Here is a 21,588-nt window from a genome sequence, read left to right as displayed (position 1 = left end):
TTAGGAAATCTCAGAGATGGGTAAGGTTTAGTTCGGCAAAGGAGAGGAGAGGAGTGATGGGGAAGGAGGGGAAAAAAGGAAGAAGAGATTCAGTGTGAGTGAGAGCCTAGAGCAATGGTATGACTAGGAAGAATGAACCCAGATCAGAGTGCCGTGCGGGCGCCCTCTATGTCGTTAGCCCCGTGTACAGAACTTGATAACACTTCTTCCTCTAGCGGGTCAAATGACTTTGGCTACCAGAGGATAAGATACTTCTGAGAGGAAAGGGGCCCACTACTCTTCGGTGGGAGAGGAAAGGCAAAAGTGGAGAATGAGATCCCTGACACATTCTGTTGATGCAGTGATGGACCCCTTTTCTTTAGTTTATGGTGGGGACTGGAAATGGAATGGGGCACAAAAATATCAGAGAATTGACTTTCATTCAGTCTCTCTGGGGTCGAAAGAGGGGTCCGGCACTCCTACACTGCTGACAGAGACCAAACCTTTTATCCTGGGATTCTCATTCCAGATGGCATCCTGGGGCCCATTATAGGCCAGGAGCCCCAGTGCAGTTTATTGCTTAGTCTGGCTTGTCTTTTTATTTGGTCCTTGAATGGTTGGAGTTTAGAGTAAAGAAAGAGAGGTAAGCATCACATGGGACATTTTTTAAAAAGGAAGAAGGAGAAGGAGAGAAGGAAAGCAAGGAGAGGGAGAGTGATTGAGATTGAGATTAGGAGTTTATCTGCCCTCAATTCAAGTAGGAGTTGCCTAGGATCCTCTGGGTGCCAAAGAGATGGCTATGAATTGAGCTTCATTTATGACATTCATTAGTGTCTCCTGAACATTGGTGTGCCAGTGTCATTTATAGTTCTCTTACTGAACAAAAATTATTTAGAAATATTTCAAATTTATAAAAACTTCATAACCTCAATCTTGAAGTTAGCCACCTAAGCTTTATTAACTCTCTCTGCTCCCCTACACACACACACATGAAAACATAATGGTATATGTGTACGTACATACATACCCTATTATTACTTCTGAACCATTTAAGCATATGAGGAAGGCATCATGCCCCTTTGCACCATAATATTGTTAATTCAGTATGCATTTCCTAAGTACAAGGATATTTTCTAACATAATCACAGAATAGTCAAGGAATTCTTGACTATTGACACAATACTTATAGCTAATCTGTAGGCCATATTGACACAATACTTATAGCTAACTGTAGGCCATATTCCCATGTTCTCAGTGGTCAAAATAATGCCCTCTGTAGCATTTCCATTCCTTTCATTACAGGCTCCAAACCATACTGCATTCACTAAGCATATTTAAGTCTCTTCCATCTTTCTTTCTCTTTCATGACTTTGAAAGTATTTTGGCTTGTGTTTAGGCCATTCTCCTTTCTTCATTCCCAAGCCCCAGCAATAATATAAATAGGTGACAGTAGGATTCTCTGATTGGATATGCCATACATCACTCATCTGTTCCAAGGCCTCTGATTGGGTTATAAATATGTACCTTCACAACTCCTTGGTGTCATAAAATACCAGCCGAAAGAACTATGTGGGGTTGTCCCTGACCATTATAAAATTTTTACCCAAACATCTTAGCTAAGCAAAAATCTGATATTTATGTGTCATCCTAACTTCCTCTTTGCAATGGTCCGGCAAAGCCTTACCGGGAACATTATATCATCTTGATGATATCGTAGCTTCTGCCCCTGCTCTTGTCAGTCCCATTATACTAAGACACGTGTCTGGTACTCCTTCCAATTAACTCCCTAAATCTGACGAGCCAGCCTCTAGACTGGGAATATCTTTCATGAACTGCAGGCTCCTCAAAGGCAGGCAGGAAGCCTTATTTGTTGTCCTAACCTTAGCTTGACTCTCCCATTCTTCAGTCTGTGATTTGCCTGGCTTTTTGGTTGGTTTATAAGCCATAGTTCCTTGTGTCTGTTCTCTCTCTCCTTTCCATCTCTCATTACCATTGTCCATACTAAATGTTTTCCAGGTTAAAATAAATAGCAGTCACAACAACCACAGTCACTATAACCACAGTGAAACTGTGATGCCTTGTTTTAGCCACTGTCCCCACCTCAACATGGTCCACAAATACTGCTACTTTTCAAGCAGAACAGTTGAAGATACTGAGGGACAAAGGGCCCTGCCAGATATAAATCCTGATTGGAGCACCTACTATAAAGTTGTTTTATTCTTTGACCTTCAATCTTATCATCTGTAAAAACAAGGATCTTCAAAATACACCTAGATCACTGGGAGGTTGAAGGGCTTTAAGGAGATAATCTCACGGAATGTTCACCACACAATGCTAGGTATGTCTTCATACTATAAATGTTGCCTTTTGCTATTATTTGGGGGATAGGGCCACATCCAGAATATAGTCTCAGTCTCTATTGTTATTATCCATTTAATCTCTTGAAAGACAAGCAGAAGCTCTAAGAGGCTATTCTGCTATACATAGGTTTGCATATCTTTTTGGACCCCTCACATCTAGGGTAAAGTATCAGAAGAAACAGAGCCAATCATTGTAGGACCCAGGAATTTAACCTGTGGCCCTTCTGATTGACCGGTAATTTTAGTTTACAGTATTTTAATTTCTGATCATGTTTGCTATGATGTCATAGTAAATATTCCTTTGTTGTATGCTATCTTTTGACCTGTGCAAACTACAGTAATAATAAGAGTACCCTGCACTTGCAAAATCCAAAATTTCCAGAACTCAGAATGCTTACATTCATTAATCTCATCTGACTCATTACATATCCCAAAGTCCTGGAGAGACTAAGTGATAAATGCTTTTTCTGTTTGAGCCAATGAGAAGGCCAGAGTGCCCTTGCAAGGTGTGGGTTGTCACTCACTAATACACTGTTTGTGAAAATCTATTTATTGAGTATTTTTCATGGGCCTGGGCATATTCCAGCTACTGGAAATATCAGGAATCAATGAGAATATCTTGTGGTTTTGATTTGCATTTCCATGATGATGAGTCATGTTGAGCATCTTTTCATAGGCCTGTTGGCCATCTGCATTTCCTCTGTGGCAAAATGTCTGTTCAGTTCTTCTGCCCATTTTTTAATTGTTTTTTTTGTTTGTTTTTTTGATGTTAAATTGTATGAGCTGTTTACATATGTTGAATATTAATGCCTTATTGGTCATATCATTTGCAAATATTTTCTCCCATTCAGTAGGCTGTCTTTTCATTTTGTCAATAGTTTCCTCTGCTGTGCAAAAGCTTTTAAGTTTAATCAGGTCCCATTTGTTTATTTTCGTTTTTATTTCCTTTATTTAAGGAGATGGGTCCAAAAAATATTACTGCAATTTATGTCAAAGAGTGTTCTGCCTATGTTTTCCTCTAGGAGTTCCAGGCCTCACAGAGCTTACGTTCTGATACAGGGGAGAGAGATAATTAAAAACAAACAAAACACATCAGGAAACACCCACTTAGTATATAGCATATCAGGTAGTAGTAAGTGATATGGAGAAGAAAAAATCTATAGGGAAACAAAGTGATATGGAAGAGTTACTGATGTTTTTATATAGCCTGCTCAAAGAAAGCCTCTCAAGTAGCAGAACATTTGTGCAGGAGCCTGAAAGAAGTAAGGGGGCAAATCATGCAGATGTGGGAGGAAGAGCATTGCAGGCAGAGGGAACAGCAAGAACAAAAGCCCTGAGACAAAGAGTGCTTGCAGCTGTCCAGGAACAACTAGGAAGTGGTTTATGAAGCCACGTAGAGGGAGCATAGAACGCTGTGAGCATTCACACGCAGTGCTGCGCCAGACTGGGCAGGACTTTGTAGGCCCGAGGAAAGGACTTGGTTTTCAGGCTAAGTTGGGAAATCACTGAAGAGTGTGGCAGAGAGGAGTGATCTAACTTGCATTATTTTAAAAGGATAATTCTGGTGCCATAGTTCAACATAATCATCGAATGGGAAGGGCAGAATCAGATAGGAGCTTATTGTTATAATCTAAGTGAAAGGTGATGGTGACTTTGACCAGGGTAGGATTGGTGCAGGGGATGAGAAGCAGCTGGATCATGGATTTTACTCTGAAGTTAGAGCTGAAAGGATCTACTCAGGGTGTGGTTACAAGGTGTAAGGTAAATAAGAATCAAAGCTGACTCCGGAGTTTTTGACCCGAGCCTCTGGATGGCTGGAGTTGCCATTGAAAAAGATAGGAAAGACTAGAGGAAGATGCTGGGGTATGGAAAATTAGGAGTTTGTTATCGTACATAGAAAGTTCAAACAGTGGTTCAAAGACAGTGGCTTTCAAACTACAGAGTATATCAGAATCACCTGGAGGGCTTCTTAAAACACAGGTTGCTGAAGCCCACCCCTGGTGTTGCTGGGGGTTCCCCCACCCAGAGTTTTTGATTCAGTGGGTCTGGAATGGGATCCATAATTTGCCTTTATAACAAGTGCTCAGTTGATGTTGATGCAGCTGGTACGGTACTGGGACTACATTTGGAGAACCACTACTCTAGTACTGGGTGTATCTGCCGAAGAGGTTGGCTAAGGTTAAGAGAATGCCCAGATCGTTAGATGAGAGGAGTGAAATCACAGGTGCTGGAATGTTCTTTGTGCCTTACTGTGGGAGAACCCCCTTAGGGCTAAGATCACTGTGTATTAGCTCATGCCTAAATGAGTTTTGTTTGATTTTTGTTTTTTTCTGAGTTTTTTTGTTTGTTTGTTTGTTTGTTTGTTTTTTTGCAGTACGCGGGCCTGTCACTGTTGTGGCCTCTCCCGTTGCGGAGCACAGGCTCCGGATGCGCAGGCTCAGTGGCCATGGCTCACGGGCCCAGCCGCTCCGGGGCACGTGGGATCCTCCCGGACCGGGGCACGAACCCATGTCCCCTGCATCGGCAGGCGGACTCTCAACCACTGCGCCACCAGGGAAGCCCAAATGTGGGTTTTATAGATAAAAACTTAATAATTGTTCTATCCTGAAATTAATCCTGGTATTTAAAGAATAAAAGAGGTTTTTTGATAGAAATACTGTAGAATGAAAAATAGGATGAACATCTACCTCTTAAATAGAGTAATAGTTTATACTTGGAAAATAAAAACCACATACCTACATAATGGAAAAAGCAGTTTTGCAACAATGATCATGACAGTCTAATGGAAAAGTTCTTTTGATAAGCATTTTTTATTAGATTGGTGGCTTTTAAACATTTTCGACCATGACACACTGTAAGAAATACATTTTATATCACAAATGATCACATACGTCATCACTTACTTCTGGAGATATGTATATATGTGTGTGTGTGTGTGTGTATATATATATATATATATATACATATATACATACATGTGTATATATATATATATCTCAGAAATAACAGTTTCATGAAATAATTCTCACCCTGAATATATGACAGACATATTCCATGCTATGCTCTATCAGTTTTTAAAGTGCTGATTTTTACTCACTAAACTGAGAACATAGTCCACATGGACTGTAGTATTGGACTGATGGCGTTGAAATCTTGGCTTTTCCCTTTTCTAGCTGTGTGATATTGATGAAATGACTAAACTATTCTGTGCTATCAGTAAAATGGGGAAAATAATATATCTACTTTACAAGGCTGTTATGAGGATGAAATGAGTTAGAGAACTTAGAACAGTGACCAGCACATAGTAAGCACTATAAAGTTATTAGTTATTAAAAGTGTGTTCACAACCCACTGATTTGTCATAACTTGAAGTTTGCAAAAACCACCTCTTCAGATGACCTAGATCAATCTCACCTGCTACCTTACCTTACAACAGACACAAATTAGTAAACTAAACTTAACTTCCTCAGGCAAATTTAGTAAACACCTTTGTTTTATAGGGAAGATGAAAAAACTGTATTTCCTTCTAAAACCTTAAAATGTGCTTCTAAAATGTAAATCTATGGGGGAGACAAGGCATGATCTCTTGGAAATCCAAAGCATAAAAGGAAAATCCTCCCTGAGATGATGTTTTATTCATTGGTACAGTGCCTTGCATTTAATGTTTTCTCAAAAACTATTTGTTTAAAGTAAATGGAGGGAATTCCCTGGGGGTCCAGTGGTTAGGACTCTGCACTTTCACTGCCGAGGGCCTGGCTTCAATCCCTGGTCAGGGAACTAAGATCCCACAGCTGCATGGCATGGCCAAAAAAAAAAATAGTGAAAGGAAACCTTACTAGAAGAGTTCTTAAGGAGAGCAATTGATTCATATAGATAATAAATTAATAAATTTGTAATTTATGAAGAATTTCCTGTTCATTTATATCTTAAAATCTGCAAGTCCATGCTTCCCAAAATGTGTTATGTGGAATGCTAAATGGATACATAAAAGTTTGAGACTCTGAGAGAATCACAATATATAGTATAATAATAGATTATTTGCAAAAACAACCCCAAATTGTAACTGTTGAAATGGAATAAAATTTTATTTATCTCCCAGCAAACAGTCCTAGGTGGGATTTCATGGTAGGGATAGGACACTCTGCCCCACACAGTCATCCTGGGATCCAGGCTAATGGAGCGTCTGCCATCTTCAAGCTCGGCTTTCAAAGCCATTCCAGTTATCACCGTTCCAGGTCCCTGGAGAGGGTGAAGAGCACAGAGGAAAGCATGTGGGAGGTTTTAGGGTGAGAGGTGGGGTGTCACACATAGCCTCCTATTCACCTTTCATTTTTCAGAACTCAGTTACCTGGTCACACCCACCTGCAAGGAAGGCTGGGATATATGGTCTACTCCCGTGCCCTGGAAGAAAGGAGAAAACAGATTTTGATGCCTTAATAGAAGACTCTGTAAAAACATAGTAAAGATCTATTACAAAGATCCTTGTTTAGCACTATTTAGCTCAGTATTTCCTAAATGCGTTTGACTGTGAAACTCTTGTCTCTCGGCTCCTGTTAACACACTGTAGAAAACGACATACTTCAGGAAAGACTGCTATCAGGAGACTATCAAATCCCATAATGAAAAGAAACCTAAATTTTCCAAGGATGATAGGAGAGATAACTTTTTTAAATGTTTTAAAATATTAATTTTAACACAAATACAGAAAACCATGTAAAACAAATTGTACAGTTTAATGATCAGGTGAACACTCTTGAAGTAGCCACCCAGGTTAGGAGATAGAAACTTGCCAGTGACGTACAAAAAGCTTCATAGCTTATAACCTCCTCACTTCCCTCAAAAGGCAACTCTGCACAGACTTCTATGATAATCTTTTTTCTTACTTTTTCTTTAGATCTGTAATCTGTGTGGGCTAGCCATTAAGTTCAAGCTTGTTTTTATGTATGTCTTTAAATCTCTTTTAATCTAGCTTCTTCCATTTCTTTCTTCTTTTTCTTCCAGCAATTTATTGGTAAGGAAGCAGGTCACCTTTCCTATTGAATTTCCCAGTCTGTCTCTTAAATTGCATCCCCGTGGTGAAGTTTAACATGTTCATCTGTCCTGGAATTTCCCATAAATTGGAAGTTGGATGCAGAGAGTTAATCAGATTCGGGTCTTTGGCAAGACTCCTCCATAGAAGATGTGCTCTTCTTCAGGAGGCACGCGAGGTGTGGTTATCCCTTTTTATGTGCTTGGCTATCATTGATGGTCAAAGCCTAAACTCTTTATCATTTAGGAAACACAAAATGGCAACCTTCCAATTCTTTCATCCTTTCTCATTTCCTTGTGGAAGTACTACTGTAAGGAGAAACTTTGCCCAAACTGATAATCACCTACTGATCTCTCCATGGATCCCTTATAGTCATCTGCTTTTGGAGAATGTAAAAATCTCCTACTCCCAGGTTTAGTCTTCCAGTTTGGTATTCTTGGGTATGTCAGATGCCCCATTTTTACCTTCTTCTTTCTCCTGCTGGATGCTGATTTCACACAGTTCCGTAACTTCAGTCATTGGTCCCCACCTGTTCATAGTTTGAGGTTTGTGGAGACAACTTGTCACTTCATTTTACTGAGCATATAGTCTGTATGGTTTTGACTTTGCTCTCTTTGTTGCATTATGATAGACAAAGAACGTTTATTTTTCATGCCTGTAATGGGTTTCTCAGAATCTCTGAGAAATATTTTAAACAAGAGAGGCATGAGTAACATTTTTCAGGCAATTTTTCTATCCTAGAGGTTTTCTCTTATCAACCTTTGAGAATCAGGGTTTAGTTTCATTCAAAAATTTCCTTACAAAGCATCGCAATGGTTTTTTTTTTTATTTTTTGCCTCATGAAAGACAGAACGCAGAACTACTGACTGACAATAGGGCTAATTGGCTAAATGAGGGAGAGACACTCTCAGAATTATCAGAGATACCCTGTAACAGAGTAAAGGCCTTGGGTTTCAATATCTGATGGGCGCTGACAAGGCCAGGCCTTAGGGAGTCATGCTTATCTCAAGACAAGAAATTTACAGAGCGACTTCAATTCACAGGTACCTGGATTTATGCCAGGTTTTATTAAACTGTCATTGTTAATAGTTCAGTGTTGTGAGAAAAGTATCAAATTATACATTCTTAGTTGGATTTATTGAAGATAAATCATCTAAATTGTTATTTTATATGAGTAAATTAAAAACTCATTTACTGATATAATTTATTAGTTTAATGATAGACTGTAATTCTGGGAAATACCATTTGGATTTTATAGAAAAAGTATGGGAAGGAGAGAAAATATTATATTCTCATTTTATCAGACATACAGACCTATGGGGAACCCTTACATTTAGACAGTGTGATCATGGTCGAGGGTTGACCTTTTGTCTGCTAATGGCAGCTTACAAAAATCCGGTCTTATCGCCCAGAAAGAACCAAATTATCCTACACCACCAAATATTTATTATTTACATACTGTATGCCAGACACAGGACAAGGCTCTCGATGTCTAAGAAAATTAACACACATGCTCTCCAAATAGCCCATGGGAAGGAATACACACATATCAATACTAGTGCAGTGCAAATGTTTACTACACGTGGTGATTCCATTTATAAGAGTACAGGGAAGTCAGTGGAGGCTCTCAGAGGGAATATCTGATTTAATTTTGACAGATGAATACAAATATTTAGGTCAGGTCCAGGGGTAAAGGCCTTGTTGCTAGAGAGAACAAAAGGTGTGAAGGCACAATGTCGTAATGAAGGATTGAACTTTAAGGTAAGTGCTGGTTTTCAGAGTTCAAAAATCTAGTCTCATAAAAGGGCTTATGTACCAGATTCTACTGGTTCTTATTGGTCATCTCCTTCCCTAGCAAATAAACTTTAGCTATATAACTTTGTCCTTTATAATGAGACTGGTCCAAAGTTGACTTTCAGTTAGTTATCAACACATCAGTTTCTCACTTCTCTATTCAGGAAGTTGACAGTATGTCTTTGTATAAATACTGTAGGGGAGAAAAGATCCCAGTTTATATCTGAAGAGTCTTGATCCAATAAAGAAATCATCTGGGTGTAAGCTGCCTCTGTCATTCTTTTTTTCTTAGCCCACCCTCATCTCCCTAGTGACCTGTTCATTATCTTATGAACTTCCAATAAATAGCTAATGAAGAGAAAGGAGTGAGGAGACCCACCAAGTCAATCTATGACCTGTTAGCAGCACTAGGGCAATTTTAAAAGGTGGAATGTACAAATATCACCTGAGATTAGGTTGGATTGTGTTTGTGGATTTCAGTCATCTGCACCTCTTCTTTGCCTGTTTCTATGGATAGCGTTAGTAAGACAGTTAGCTGCAGTGTTGGTTTTCAATATATTAATTTCTAGAAAGTGATCATTAAAGTCTACATGGCTATGAATGACAGGCAGAGAGAGGGTATCATCTTAAAAGCATATCCAGCGGACTAGAGACTGATACGCATATGAGGTCTGAGGGAAGGTATTCTTAAAGACTATCAAATGATGCCCCTGTCTTCTTCAAACGCCTTTCTCACCCAGGTCTAGATGAAGAACTAAGATACAGAATATGTAAGTGAATTGTTCAAGGTTACATAGTAATTTCAATTGTGTGTTCATGTTTGTGTGTGTTATTTTCTCTTTTGCTTTATTTGATGGTTTAGGCTAAACAGGTTCATAATCCTTACACATGCTCCTTTGGTTCAAACATTAATTGATTTTAATAAGGTAGAAAAGTAGTGGAACACTAATCAGGAGTATCTTTTAAGATACTTTCATCTTCTTTCATTGGTAAATCATTTAAGTTATTATTCCTTCCCATGAGAACAAATTGGTGAACTAATAAGAAATTATTTGTAAGCATTTAGCATGGGATTTCTTTTCAGATAATGCAGAATAATTACCTGATTTCAATGGCTCTTCTTGATCATCTAGAGACAATCTGATACAATTAAAACATAAAATGACTTTAAAAGTATTGACAGACGATTTAACTATAAAGCCACATGGATAGTAAATGTGTTTCAATGGCTCTAAACATTTAAAATTAGAAGAGACTTTTGTGGCATTTTTCTGCATATTTCAGTGCCATCCAACATTATCATTTTGATTAACAGCCAAGATTAAGTTTACAGGTTGTTCTTGCTACAATATCTGAAAAGGTAAAGGAATAAAAAAATAAACAAAACATCCCAAATATGGAAATGATGATTTGATGACATCACTTCAGAGACTTTTCTTTTTCCTGTGGCTTAAACATCTATGTGCCCGAGGTTTCTTGGTCTGGAATTACGTTGTCGTGGCCATATTTAATGGTGTTTATTGAACAACCACTGTGGGTAAAATGTATACCAAGATTTTCAGGGAGTGATATGGGAAGTAGAAATCATGATCCATCATGCCTTCAAAGAGTTTATAAAGAAAAGGAGACAGAGTAATAAAGAAACAAAGAATGATCACGTAAGGGCAGGTGGAACATATATGTATATGTTTAGAATCAAAGCCTGTGCTCTTCAGCATGGGTTGCTTAGGAAGGAAGAGAAGGATCTGTCATTCTTAAGAGAAAGACTGTCAACGATGAAGCCTTGGTTAGTGTTCTAAAGAAGAAGAAGTATAGGATTTAGGACACGTGAAAGGAGATTATTCCAGTAGGGGGGAACTTCTGAAGGTCCTCTGTGAGTAGAGCAGATGGATGACAGGTAGCAGGTAGCTTTACCTGGCTCAAGAATGTCATATGAGTTGAGGCTATAAGAGGACATGTGAGACCCCTGGGTAGATTTTGATTTTTGCAGGAGATCTTTGAAGTTCATATCTGTACATTTATTTTGCTGAAATGGCAACAGCATGCAGTGGCTCATCTTCTGTGGATCAGAGGTCCTCCCAAATAAGAGAAAAGTTTTGGTACACTGGCAATATTGATTTCATAATTCCCTCTCTCTGTTTTTTTTTAAATGATTTTCTCATTAAAATGTTCTGTGTGATTATTTCTATTCGGCTAGACTATCTGAGGGCACAAGGGACATTATCTTCCTTTTCTTCATTCATTGAAACATCAAAATGCATGCGTCTCTTGCTACATGGCAGACGAATTTTAGAATAGAGAGTGTTTAATGGATGAAAATAGTCTCATGTGCCTAACTATACATGGGAGATAGAAATGTAGGCTTCATCGTAATGTAGAACAAGAAAGAGCTGTCAGGTGAAAACCCCCCAAACTATTTACATTGAATCCCATAATGGTTTTATTTTCTAAATATTCTGTTTCATACTCTCAACAGTCTCTACCCTGTGGCTGCTGTACGTGTGTCTCCGTGTATACAGATAAGCACATAGAATTTATCAACAAACACGGGGTCCTTTCTAACTCTGCCTGCTCTTTGATCTTCACAGTCGTGTGATCCACACACAACGCAGAGAAGAACCCGCCATCTGCTGAGGCCGTCACTGAGCTCAAGGACGTGCGCTGAAGACTCACAGGTGCGGCCCTGCCTCCTCAACGAAAATTGCTTCCAGTTCCAGTACAATCTAACAGGTACGGTTGAAAACCACGAAGCAAGGAACCAAGCTGTCATAGAATGGAGCTGGTCCATGGCTTTTGTCATTTCAAGAAAGCCAAGCTCGTGCTGTACTTGCTCTGTGGGGCTCACGCAGGATGAATGGGGGACCTGACTGGATAGGGATGCTTTAGAGGCACTGAAAATCACCACGGCCTCATTCAGACACAGCTCGGGTTTCTCTTGGGCACCACAGGGCTCAGTGTCTGATACCAGAGGACTGTGTAGTCACGCTGATCTGCTCCCTGCCATTCCCTGGAGCGGCAGACACACAGAATGCCACGAAATGTGGAAGCGGTTGTCTCAGCATAGAATTCAGTACTGATGACCAAATGGCCACATGCCTGCAGAGGCAAAACAATAGCCTTTTCCTGAAACTAATTCCCCACGGAGGACACAGCGGCACTACCGAGATTTCTCGTGTAGAGAACCTCCTAGGGAATTCTATGGGGCTGTCTGATTGTCTTTATAGGTAAACATTGACCTGGCGTATGTTCCCTTTTTCTTTAGTTAAAGGTCCTTCGGATCATTAGTTTTCATAATAATTTTTGAGAAATACAGTAAAATTTCCTTTTACTGGAAGAGCATGTCTTTAAAATGCTGATTTTACTATATATGGCTTTGCTCTTCCTATTAAACTCTTAGATCATCTACCACATATGAAAAATCTCCTTAGATAGGGTCTTACTGTATATGATCTAGGATCTTTTTTTTTTTCTACCCACAACAACAAAATAAGATTTTTAAAAAAGAATTAGTCATGGGATGGTTTATTCTAACTCCTGGTGTCCAGTTTGTAATACAATTAGCCAAACTGACAAAAGCTTCTCTCATGAGAGAATAATTTTCTTAAAACGAGAGTTCCTGAAATAGTGCATATATCTTGCCCCCTTTCCCTTCTGGGGTACCTCTCTTGGCTCCAATGTACCAAATATACCAAATGATTTAGAAAATTATGTTTATTCCTTGAAAACATCTTCAAGTTTACATCAAAGACTAGCATCATTTCTGGTGGTTGTTGTTGTTGGTGTTTTCCTCTCTCAATTATCCCCAGCAAATAGATGATTCCCAACTGGTTTTCCTTGCCCTTGTGCTTAGTGTTTCTCTTTTCCTACCTCAGCCAACTATGAGATGGTTTCTAAAAATTACTTGGCTTTTGACCTCAAGAAACCAAACTTAGGAAGGTAGCCCACATTGTTATCTGGTGATCTGATTGATTGTTTTTCAATAAAAGAATTGCAGGATGCTTTTAGAAGCCACTTGAAAGTGGTTTCAGGATTCTGTGCACACTCTCCTCCACCAATGCAGAGGATCAAAGGTGTGTTGTATTTTGCTCACATGGTCATAACTTGGAAACTCAGTGTGGTGACCCTGTGCCTGTAGAGTGGAGCACGTGCCAGCTGAGTGAAAATGCGACCTGTGGGCAAGGCGTCAGGACCCGCCTTCTGAGCTGTGTGCGCAGTGATGGCAAGCCTGTTAGTGTGGACCAGTGTGAGCAGGTGAGTTGTGTATACTTGTATCCCGCACCCATGGCTTTGTTTGTTTGTTTATTTTTTTGAATATTGGTCTGCAACCTCCACAATGCTTGATATAAATGACAGTCTGATTTCTTCTCATCACAGCTTAGGTTCAGTTAGAGTAGAGGTACTAGTATCATACAGTTATATCTCACTAGTTTGAACTTAGTTAAAATGACCAGGAAAGGTCATTTTGCATTGGGGAAATGGATTCATTAAAAATATAGTTTTTTCCATTATTTTAAAGATCTTATTTGCCAACAAACTATTGACATCAGGTGACTCTAATATTTAAATATGACTCTTTGTATCGGGCGGTTGATTCATTTGCCTAAATAGGAAACACTGTTCCTTGCATATAAGATGAATACTGACACTTGCTATTAGAATACTTTGCTAATTTGCTGAGCAAATGATTGCTAGGTAATTAGCGCAGTTGCATTTTTCTTTGCAAGGTAAGTCAAAATGCCTGCCTACCAAGTTTCAAATTAGTGGCTTTTGAATTTTTGTAATTTTATTGCTCCCTTTTTTTTCCCAATGACAAAATATGTGGAGTTTGGACAAAAACCGTAATCAAACCTGTTCCAAGAAAGTTGGCGTTTCCTTCCCAACGTATAAGTGAAACGCACGATGGGGGCAGTTTAATAGAAATAAAGATGACCGTATGCTGTCCCATTATAAGAATCACTAAAACAGTCTTTGGAATAATTGGAAATAGGTGGGGCCAGTTAGCTCAGGTTTCCACGGAAACCAGCAAAATAAAAGTTGTCCCATTTCTCCTTAAGTAAGAAGAGTCCGCAAGTGGAAATTAAAATCAGAACAAAACCCTCCTCACCGATCCTGATTCAGCCTTGTTAAGTACCGCCATAACATCTCTTTAAACCAACAGTATCACCATGGACCAACACCAGCCCTGAGACTAGACCATCTGAAATTGAACATCCCATTTCATGAAATGCTGAGACTGGCTAATACAGGGCAGAGTTCCATCTACCAAGTGTCAGTGATTTATTTTAACATTTTGTTTAATTTCATCTCCCTCTCAAGATGTTGTCTGCTTCAAGACAAATAAATCACCAATCTACAACAACTCCAAATAAGTGAAAATCTTACATTTAGTGTACATAATAAATCTTTCCTTTTGATACAAAGAGGGATATAAACTATTCATTAATAGAAAAATCAGTTTCTCTGCTTTCTAAATTCCCATATATCCAGCAAATATTTAAAGAACGTTAAAGTCCCAAATTAACCTAACTAGAATACCTATATATCTCAAATGGGTCCTAGATCCCATGTGGTCATTTCTATTTTGCCCACTTAGCAAGTAATCATGCTATAATCATTAATTTTATCTCAGTGTGGACATTGCTAATATTTAACTTGTATTGAGTGTTAGCATTTTCCCCGATCACACAGTGTGTGATTCCTAAAACAGAATTTTTTTTATTATTCTTTCTGTGTTTCTTGGATGATTTATTCTTTCACTAAGACCTCTTCTACCTTGGCCATTAGAAAATGTGTAATTTTGCCTAGATGTGGATTTCAGAGAGGATAAGAGGAAAAGAAACAGTATCATCAACTTTTCCCTTGATTAAGACCGTGATTGTTTTTAGCTAATTGGTCTTTTTTACAAACTTTAGATGGTTTGTAGATTTGAGTTTTATTCTTTTTCTATTTATTATTTTAGCCTAGGTAGCTATTAATTTGAGCTCTCTATGTACTGTTGGCCCATCTAGAGGGCAAGGAGCCTAGATTTAACAGTGAGGCATCCTCCTGGTTCCTTGCTGGCTGAGTGACAGGACAGATCTCTGTGTCACATAACTGCCTGCTTTCCCGGTACCTTAACTGCCAATCTACTTCTAAAGTTGAGGATTTTATCAAAAAAAAATTGGGGCTGACAAGTTTCTATTTCGTGAAGTAAGGACCATCATTTTCTAGGCTTGCCATCAGTTTCTACAAGCCAGGATATTTTTCCCCACAAAAATGTAGAAAGGTTATTCTCATAGAATAAAGATTATTATCCCATAAAAGGATAGTGATTTGATTGGATGTTGCTGTGAATTCTCCAGTACAATCACATTTCCCTCCCATCTGCAGCATAACTTGGAGAAGCCTCAGAGGATGAGCCTTCACTGCCTGGTGGAATGCGTGGTCAACTGTCAGCTCTCGGGGTGGACGGCTTGGACAGAGTGCTCACAGACTTGTGGCCATGGAGGTATGTGGCTTCCCTGTGTTGGTTCCCACAAAACAATTTAGTCTTTAAGTATCTCTCCGTATGCCATAGCTTGACACACGGGATAAGGCATGTTGGCCAAGCTGGACATCACATGAGGCTGACCCAGGGGAGCAGAGGGAACGAGCCTGGCCTCCTATCAGTCCTTTTTTATTTTTTAATGTTTCTTTTTTGTTGTTGAAGTATAGTAGACTTATAATACTGTGCCAGTCTCTGCTGTCAGCAAAGTGACTCAGTTATGCACATAGTAGACGTTCTTTTTTTTAATATTCTTTTCCATTATGGTTTATCACAGGATATTGCCTATAGTTCCTCATGCTACACAGTAGGACCTGTTGTTTTTCCTTCCTATATATTAGTTTACATCTGCTCATCCCAAACTCCCAGACCTTCCCTCCCTCACACCCTTCCCCCTTGGCAACCAACCACAAGTCTGTTCTCTATGTCTGTGAGTCTGTTTCTGTTTCATAGATAGGTTCATTTGTGCCATATTTTAGATTCCAGATGGTATTTGTCTTTCTCTGTCTGACTTACTTCACTTAGCATGATAATCTCTAGTTGCATCCACGTTGCTGCAAATGGCATTATTTCGTTCTTTTTTTCTGGCTGAGTAGTATCAGTCCTTTATAATGAGGCAGAGGGTGAAGAACTGGCCTAGTAACAGTAACAGACCCCAGAGGGGCCACTGACCCCATGGGATGGTGTTTATTTTAAAGGTCCTAAGTTCAACCAATTCAAAAAATGTTAGCCTCTGTGGCTTTTAGAAGATGTATCCTATAAGTAAAATTAGTTCCTGTATCAGGTAAAACCCCCCAGTCACAGTGGCTTCATATCATAGGTTAGAAACTAATTTTTCACTCCCATAAAGGAAGGGGTAGTTTCTGCTTCACGAAGTCAACCACGGACACAGCTTGATGGAGGCCTTACCGCTTAAACATAATCAAGTCTCTCTAGAGGGTGCTATCCAGCTCGTCCTGTGGAGGTTTTTATGGACCAGATTGGAAGTTGCGTATATCTCTACTATCTATATTCCATCGGATAAAATTTGGTTGCACTTCTCCAGCTCAGTGCAAGACAGCAGAGTAGGAAATGTAGTTTCTGGATGGCCAGTCACTTCTTAGCAACAGTGTTATGGAGGAAACAGTTCCTGTGGAGGAAAGGGAGTATAAATCTTTGCTGAACAGATAGCTATTAATACTATAAGTTCCTGGGTAAATAGTGAACAATGGCAAGGAATTCAGCTGATACTCGCGAGCTAGGCAAATGGCAGCCATAGATGGCACTCCAGCCGTCAGGCTAAAGTAGGGACCAAAACATGTGTCCATGTAAAGAGAACGAGGAGAGCGTAACAGGCAAGCACAGAGCTGTGGTTCAGGATAGGGTTCTCATCCTGAAAAAGAGTTACAGTTTATCACAAGGTAAATGTCAGAAATTTGGAATAGGGACCTAGGGAAAATCCTGCTATATGGTTAGTCATTAAGTAGGGGAGGAAGAGGGAAGAAGAATTGCATGTTGGAGGAATCATGGAATCTGATGGGGAAAGGGGTTAAAAGACCTGGATCTGATCACCAAACAAAGATATTTGGAAGGAGGTTTTTAGAAGCTCTGTGACTGGACCACTGGAACTAGGATATGGGCTCATTGCTAAGCTATTCACAAATGAGCATACTGGGGCTATCAATACTTCTCTGCCTTAGTTGGGATTGTCTGAGGAGCAAACGCAGGATGTAGCAGGAAAAGGGGCTCACCTGCGAAGTCAACTCCAAGATCCTGGAGAGGGCAGAGCTGACAACAGTACTCAGGATATGCCTTAGAAAAACACAGCTAAGGAAGCTGAAATTTATTTCCATAAAGAGCATCACTCAAAATGAAAATCTGGGAATCACAATGTCCAGAAATAACAGCATGCCATTTCCTGCACAATCGAGAGCCTGCAAAGCACCTCAGGAAACCAAATGGCAAATCTTAGAACCAAGATTTCAGTGATTGATTGACCTATATTAGTTTCTCAAATATTCTGATTGGGCAGCATGTATAGTTCCCAGCTGGGCATCAACTTTAAAGTTGGGTAAATCGAGTTTCAAATTGCAGCTCTTTAGGCAAATGACTTACTCTGAGTCTCACCTTCTTCATCTCTAAAATGGAATTCATGCACATGTTAGAGGCTTTGCTTGGGGTTTGAGAATTAAATGCTATGAAGTATATGTAGGCGTGTAGCACAGTACCTGACACAGCATTGGTGTTTATTATGTGTTAATTTCCATCTCCACCTTCCTACGCACCAGCAGGAAAGAGTGTTATCAGAGACTCCCTAGGGTCTTGTAAAGATTTTCCCATAGACTCAGTTCCTCTCATGGTCCACTCTCACATCTCATCCTTTTACCCCACTCAAAGTCCATACATTAAAATCACAGCCTAAGTAATATTTTGAAAATGCAAATCCGAACAGTTGTTTTCCTATTGACTTAAGAGTCATTTATACATTAAACAAATACTAATGTGCCAGTCATAGTACAATGTGTTGGACATGAAGCAGTGAGGGGGTCGGGAAGACAATTTCCCTCTTCTCATGATGCTTACAATCTAGTTGAGGGACAGTACACAGTAAACAAATAGGTAATATTACATGTAGATGAGTTCATTAAACTAGAGGTGTTATTTGCATTAGTGATGTGAATAACTGGTTGCTTCCCTGTCCAGCGTGAGCTACCCTGGTTATCCCACAGCCAGAAGCACTGCAGTCTTGTCCTCATGGGCCTCTGCTAGGAGGTGTGACTCTCCTACGGCTATGAGAACAGCCGTAAAGGGTAGCATGGAAAAGTAGAGAAGGGATGAAGTCCTGTATTGTGAGCATGGTCCACGAGGACCTGCAGGATCTCCCGCATGCCTGCCTCTCTATCCCCATCACCCTCCACTATCATGTTGGATCTCTCTGCTGTGATATAGTATATTTCAGTCACGATCTTGAGTGTATGCTCCCTTCCACCTTGATTCCTTGCCTCCTGTGGAATATCTCACCATCACCCCCCCTATCACCTTCTAATACTTTAATTATGTATAAATTGAATCAGTTTTTTTTATAATTTTTATTTTGTCATCATGTCAATATAGATATATTAGAATGAACATTTACAATGTTTCAAATGGCATTTTTTTAAAAAAATATTTATTTATTTATTTATTTAGTCTGCACCGGGTCATAGTTGTGGCACACGGGATCTTTGTTGCGGCATGCATGCAAATATCTAGTTCCCCAACCGGGGATTGGGAGTGTGGAGTCTTACCCACTGGACCACCGGGGAAGTCCCTGAATCAATTTTAATATCTGTCTGTCTAAGGAATCAATGACCTTGTTTGGGTTCTTCATGGGTGAACCCCTCTAGTTCCCATGAAGCACAGTACCTGGCACATGGGGGAAAATCTCAGTTAACGTTTGTCACTGCCCAGGTGGTTCTGGACTATAGGGGAAAGTTTGAAGGGGAAAAGCTTGCAGACTGGATCGTAAGCCCAAAGGCAGCCAACCCCTGCCAGGGGCTATTTTCTTCTCTCTCTAATTAAACTCACAAGTCGAGTATCATTACTCAAGAATGTGTTCAATGCAAGGAGACAGAAGATCTGTTTAACATTATTTTTGCCCCAAATATCCTAATTCTGCCACTGTACAAAGTCAGTGAAACGTAACAGATCTCCATGTTATGCTAATACACTACCTTTGAAACTAAGACCCCCAATTGTAAGTTTAGTATTATAAAATATGACTTTAATTTTTCAAGCAGTTCTGTTAGTGCTGTGGGCTCATGAGACCTCGTTAGTCTACTTGAAAAACAAAAACAAACAAGGAAAATTACTTTCCAAATCTGAATCCCACTATTAGAGATTTCTAGGCAATTTGAGTTTGAACTTAAATTCACCTTTTCTAATCCTTAGAATAATAAACAAAGACAAACATGGAAAATTTCCTAAGGAAAGTCATCGTGTGACCTAAGGCACAGAAGGACTAAAGAAGGGATGTTAACTACCTAGAGAAATCGAATTGTGTAAAGCACTTGGAAGTCATTTGATAGTTTCCATTGGCACATAAATATAGCACTAGTTTTAAATCACTTCTAGCTAGCTTCTAAGGGTCTGCTAGGATAAGTTCTTGAGAATCCTTTCTTGACCTTTAGATGCCTTGATCTCCTGAATTAAGATGTAATAATGCCTTTTAAAAAATATTCCATAATCCTGATACTCCTGGCAAACCTTCCAGGAATCTAAATGTATATGTATTCCATTTTTCCTTTATACATTGAACCAGGATTTATAAAGTTTACATCTATTATCCTTATCCTGACACCTATTGGTGCACTCTTTCATTGTCAAAAGTGGCAGTGCAGAAAATACATTATATGGTCATCCTGCTATTTTGACTTCTATTCTTAAGTCAGGGCTGTAGAGACATTTACTCATATATTTCACAAATCCTCACTGGAAGTTTCCCCAAAGCCAGGCATTCTCCCAGGAGCTGAGGATACACCATGTATAGAAAGGACAAGATCCCAGGGAAACAAAGTCCCCTGACTTCATAAAACTAACATTCTAGTAGGAAACTAGATGGTGATGACAAGACAGGGAGACGGCAAATAGACAAGTGAATACACACAAAAGTAACAGACACTGATGAGTGCTGTGTCGAAACAAAAAACAAGTTATGTGATGGACAATAACAAGTGTCTTGCAGGGGAGTGAGGGATGTGGGAAGAGAGGCCACTGAGGAGGTGATATTTATGTCAGAATTGAATGACAAGGTGCCGTAGTTCTTGTAACTGGCGTTTTCTTTGCTAGGCTTCTCAGGGTTCAATCTCACAGGCATTTTTTGACTACCTGTTGCATTCAAGGCTCTATATCAGAACCTACAAACAAAAATATAAAAAGGACTATTTATACATTATATTTGTGCCCAATCTTCATCTTAAAAAAAATAAATAAAATGACCAGTACAAAGAATAGGACACATAGTCCTTGAATTTTTAGGCAGCTACCGTCAGGACACTGCGGAGACAGCCTTTGTGGTTCTGTTCTGCTCTATTCTATTCTATTCTATTCTATTCTATTCTATTCTATTCTACCAGCCCTCAAACTATCAGTACTCTTCCAGCACCTCTCTTTTCTGATCACCAGCCCCCTGGCAGATAGTACCGTTTCCAAAATGAGACAACTCTGCATTTAAATCATGCCTTAATCCTCATGCAGCACAAGCTAAAAGTGATGGACAAACAGCAAATAATCAAATGCAGCGATGTGTGGCACAGATGAACTTGTTTCTTAAAAGAGACCAAACTCTGGCGCCGAAAAGGTTGGAAACTACCCTTGAAAAACATCTGCGCCTTGTCTCTTCTAAAACGGTGTGCCCGCAGCTGTCCTTTTAAATTTTTTTTTCAATAATCACTTTATTTTATTTTATTTTTCCAATTCAGAATATATTTATTTAGGGCCTTTCCATAGTCAGTTTATATTAATATAAGTTTGCCACCTTTTATTGTTCTTTTTTTTTAACATCTTTATTGGAGTATAATTGCTTTACATTATTGTGTTAGTTTCTGCTGTATAACAAAGTGAATCAACTATACACACACACATATCCCCATATGTCTTCCCTCTTGCGTCTCCCTCCCACACTCCCTATCCCACCCCTCTAGCTGGTCAGAAAGCACCAAGTTGATCTCCCTGTGCTATGCGGCCCGCAGCTGTCTTTTGTACTAGCTGCTTTCTTTTTTCCAAGTGGTGACGGCAATGGGGCAGGGACCACAACAGGAGACAGTTTATTTAGCCACATGAAAGTGCGCAAGCAAGTTGCAAGGGAGTCTGACTTCAGCGCCTGCGGCTCTCCGCTGACTTCTCTACCAAGAGCAAACTGCACACCGTTGTCTCCGTTTAGGAAA

General features: G+C 39.5%; 1 protein-coding gene across 1 annotated transcript in view; it reads left to right on the top strand.

The window, feature by feature from the left end:
* Positions 1–21,588, top strand: part of THSD7B (thrombospondin type 1 domain containing 7B) — a 752,940-nt gene that overhangs the window by 690,489 nt on the left and 40,863 nt on the right. Inside the window, exons 17-19 of the mRNA XM_060015718.1 lie at positions 11,751–11,892; positions 13,298–13,413; positions 15,532–15,649. Of these exons, the coding sequence (XP_059871701.1) occupies positions 11,751–11,892; positions 13,298–13,413; positions 15,532–15,649 (376 nt within the window). The remainder of the gene's footprint in view (positions 1–11,750; positions 11,893–13,297; positions 13,414–15,531; positions 15,650–21,588) is intronic.

Source organism: Delphinus delphis, chromosome 7 (assembly GCF_949987515.2).
Source record: "Delphinus delphis chromosome 7, mDelDel1.2, whole genome shotgun sequence".
NCBI classification, from domain to species: domain Eukaryota; kingdom Metazoa; phylum Chordata; class Mammalia; order Artiodactyla; family Delphinidae; genus Delphinus; species Delphinus delphis.
This window is presented reverse-complemented; position numbering and strand designations above follow the sequence as displayed.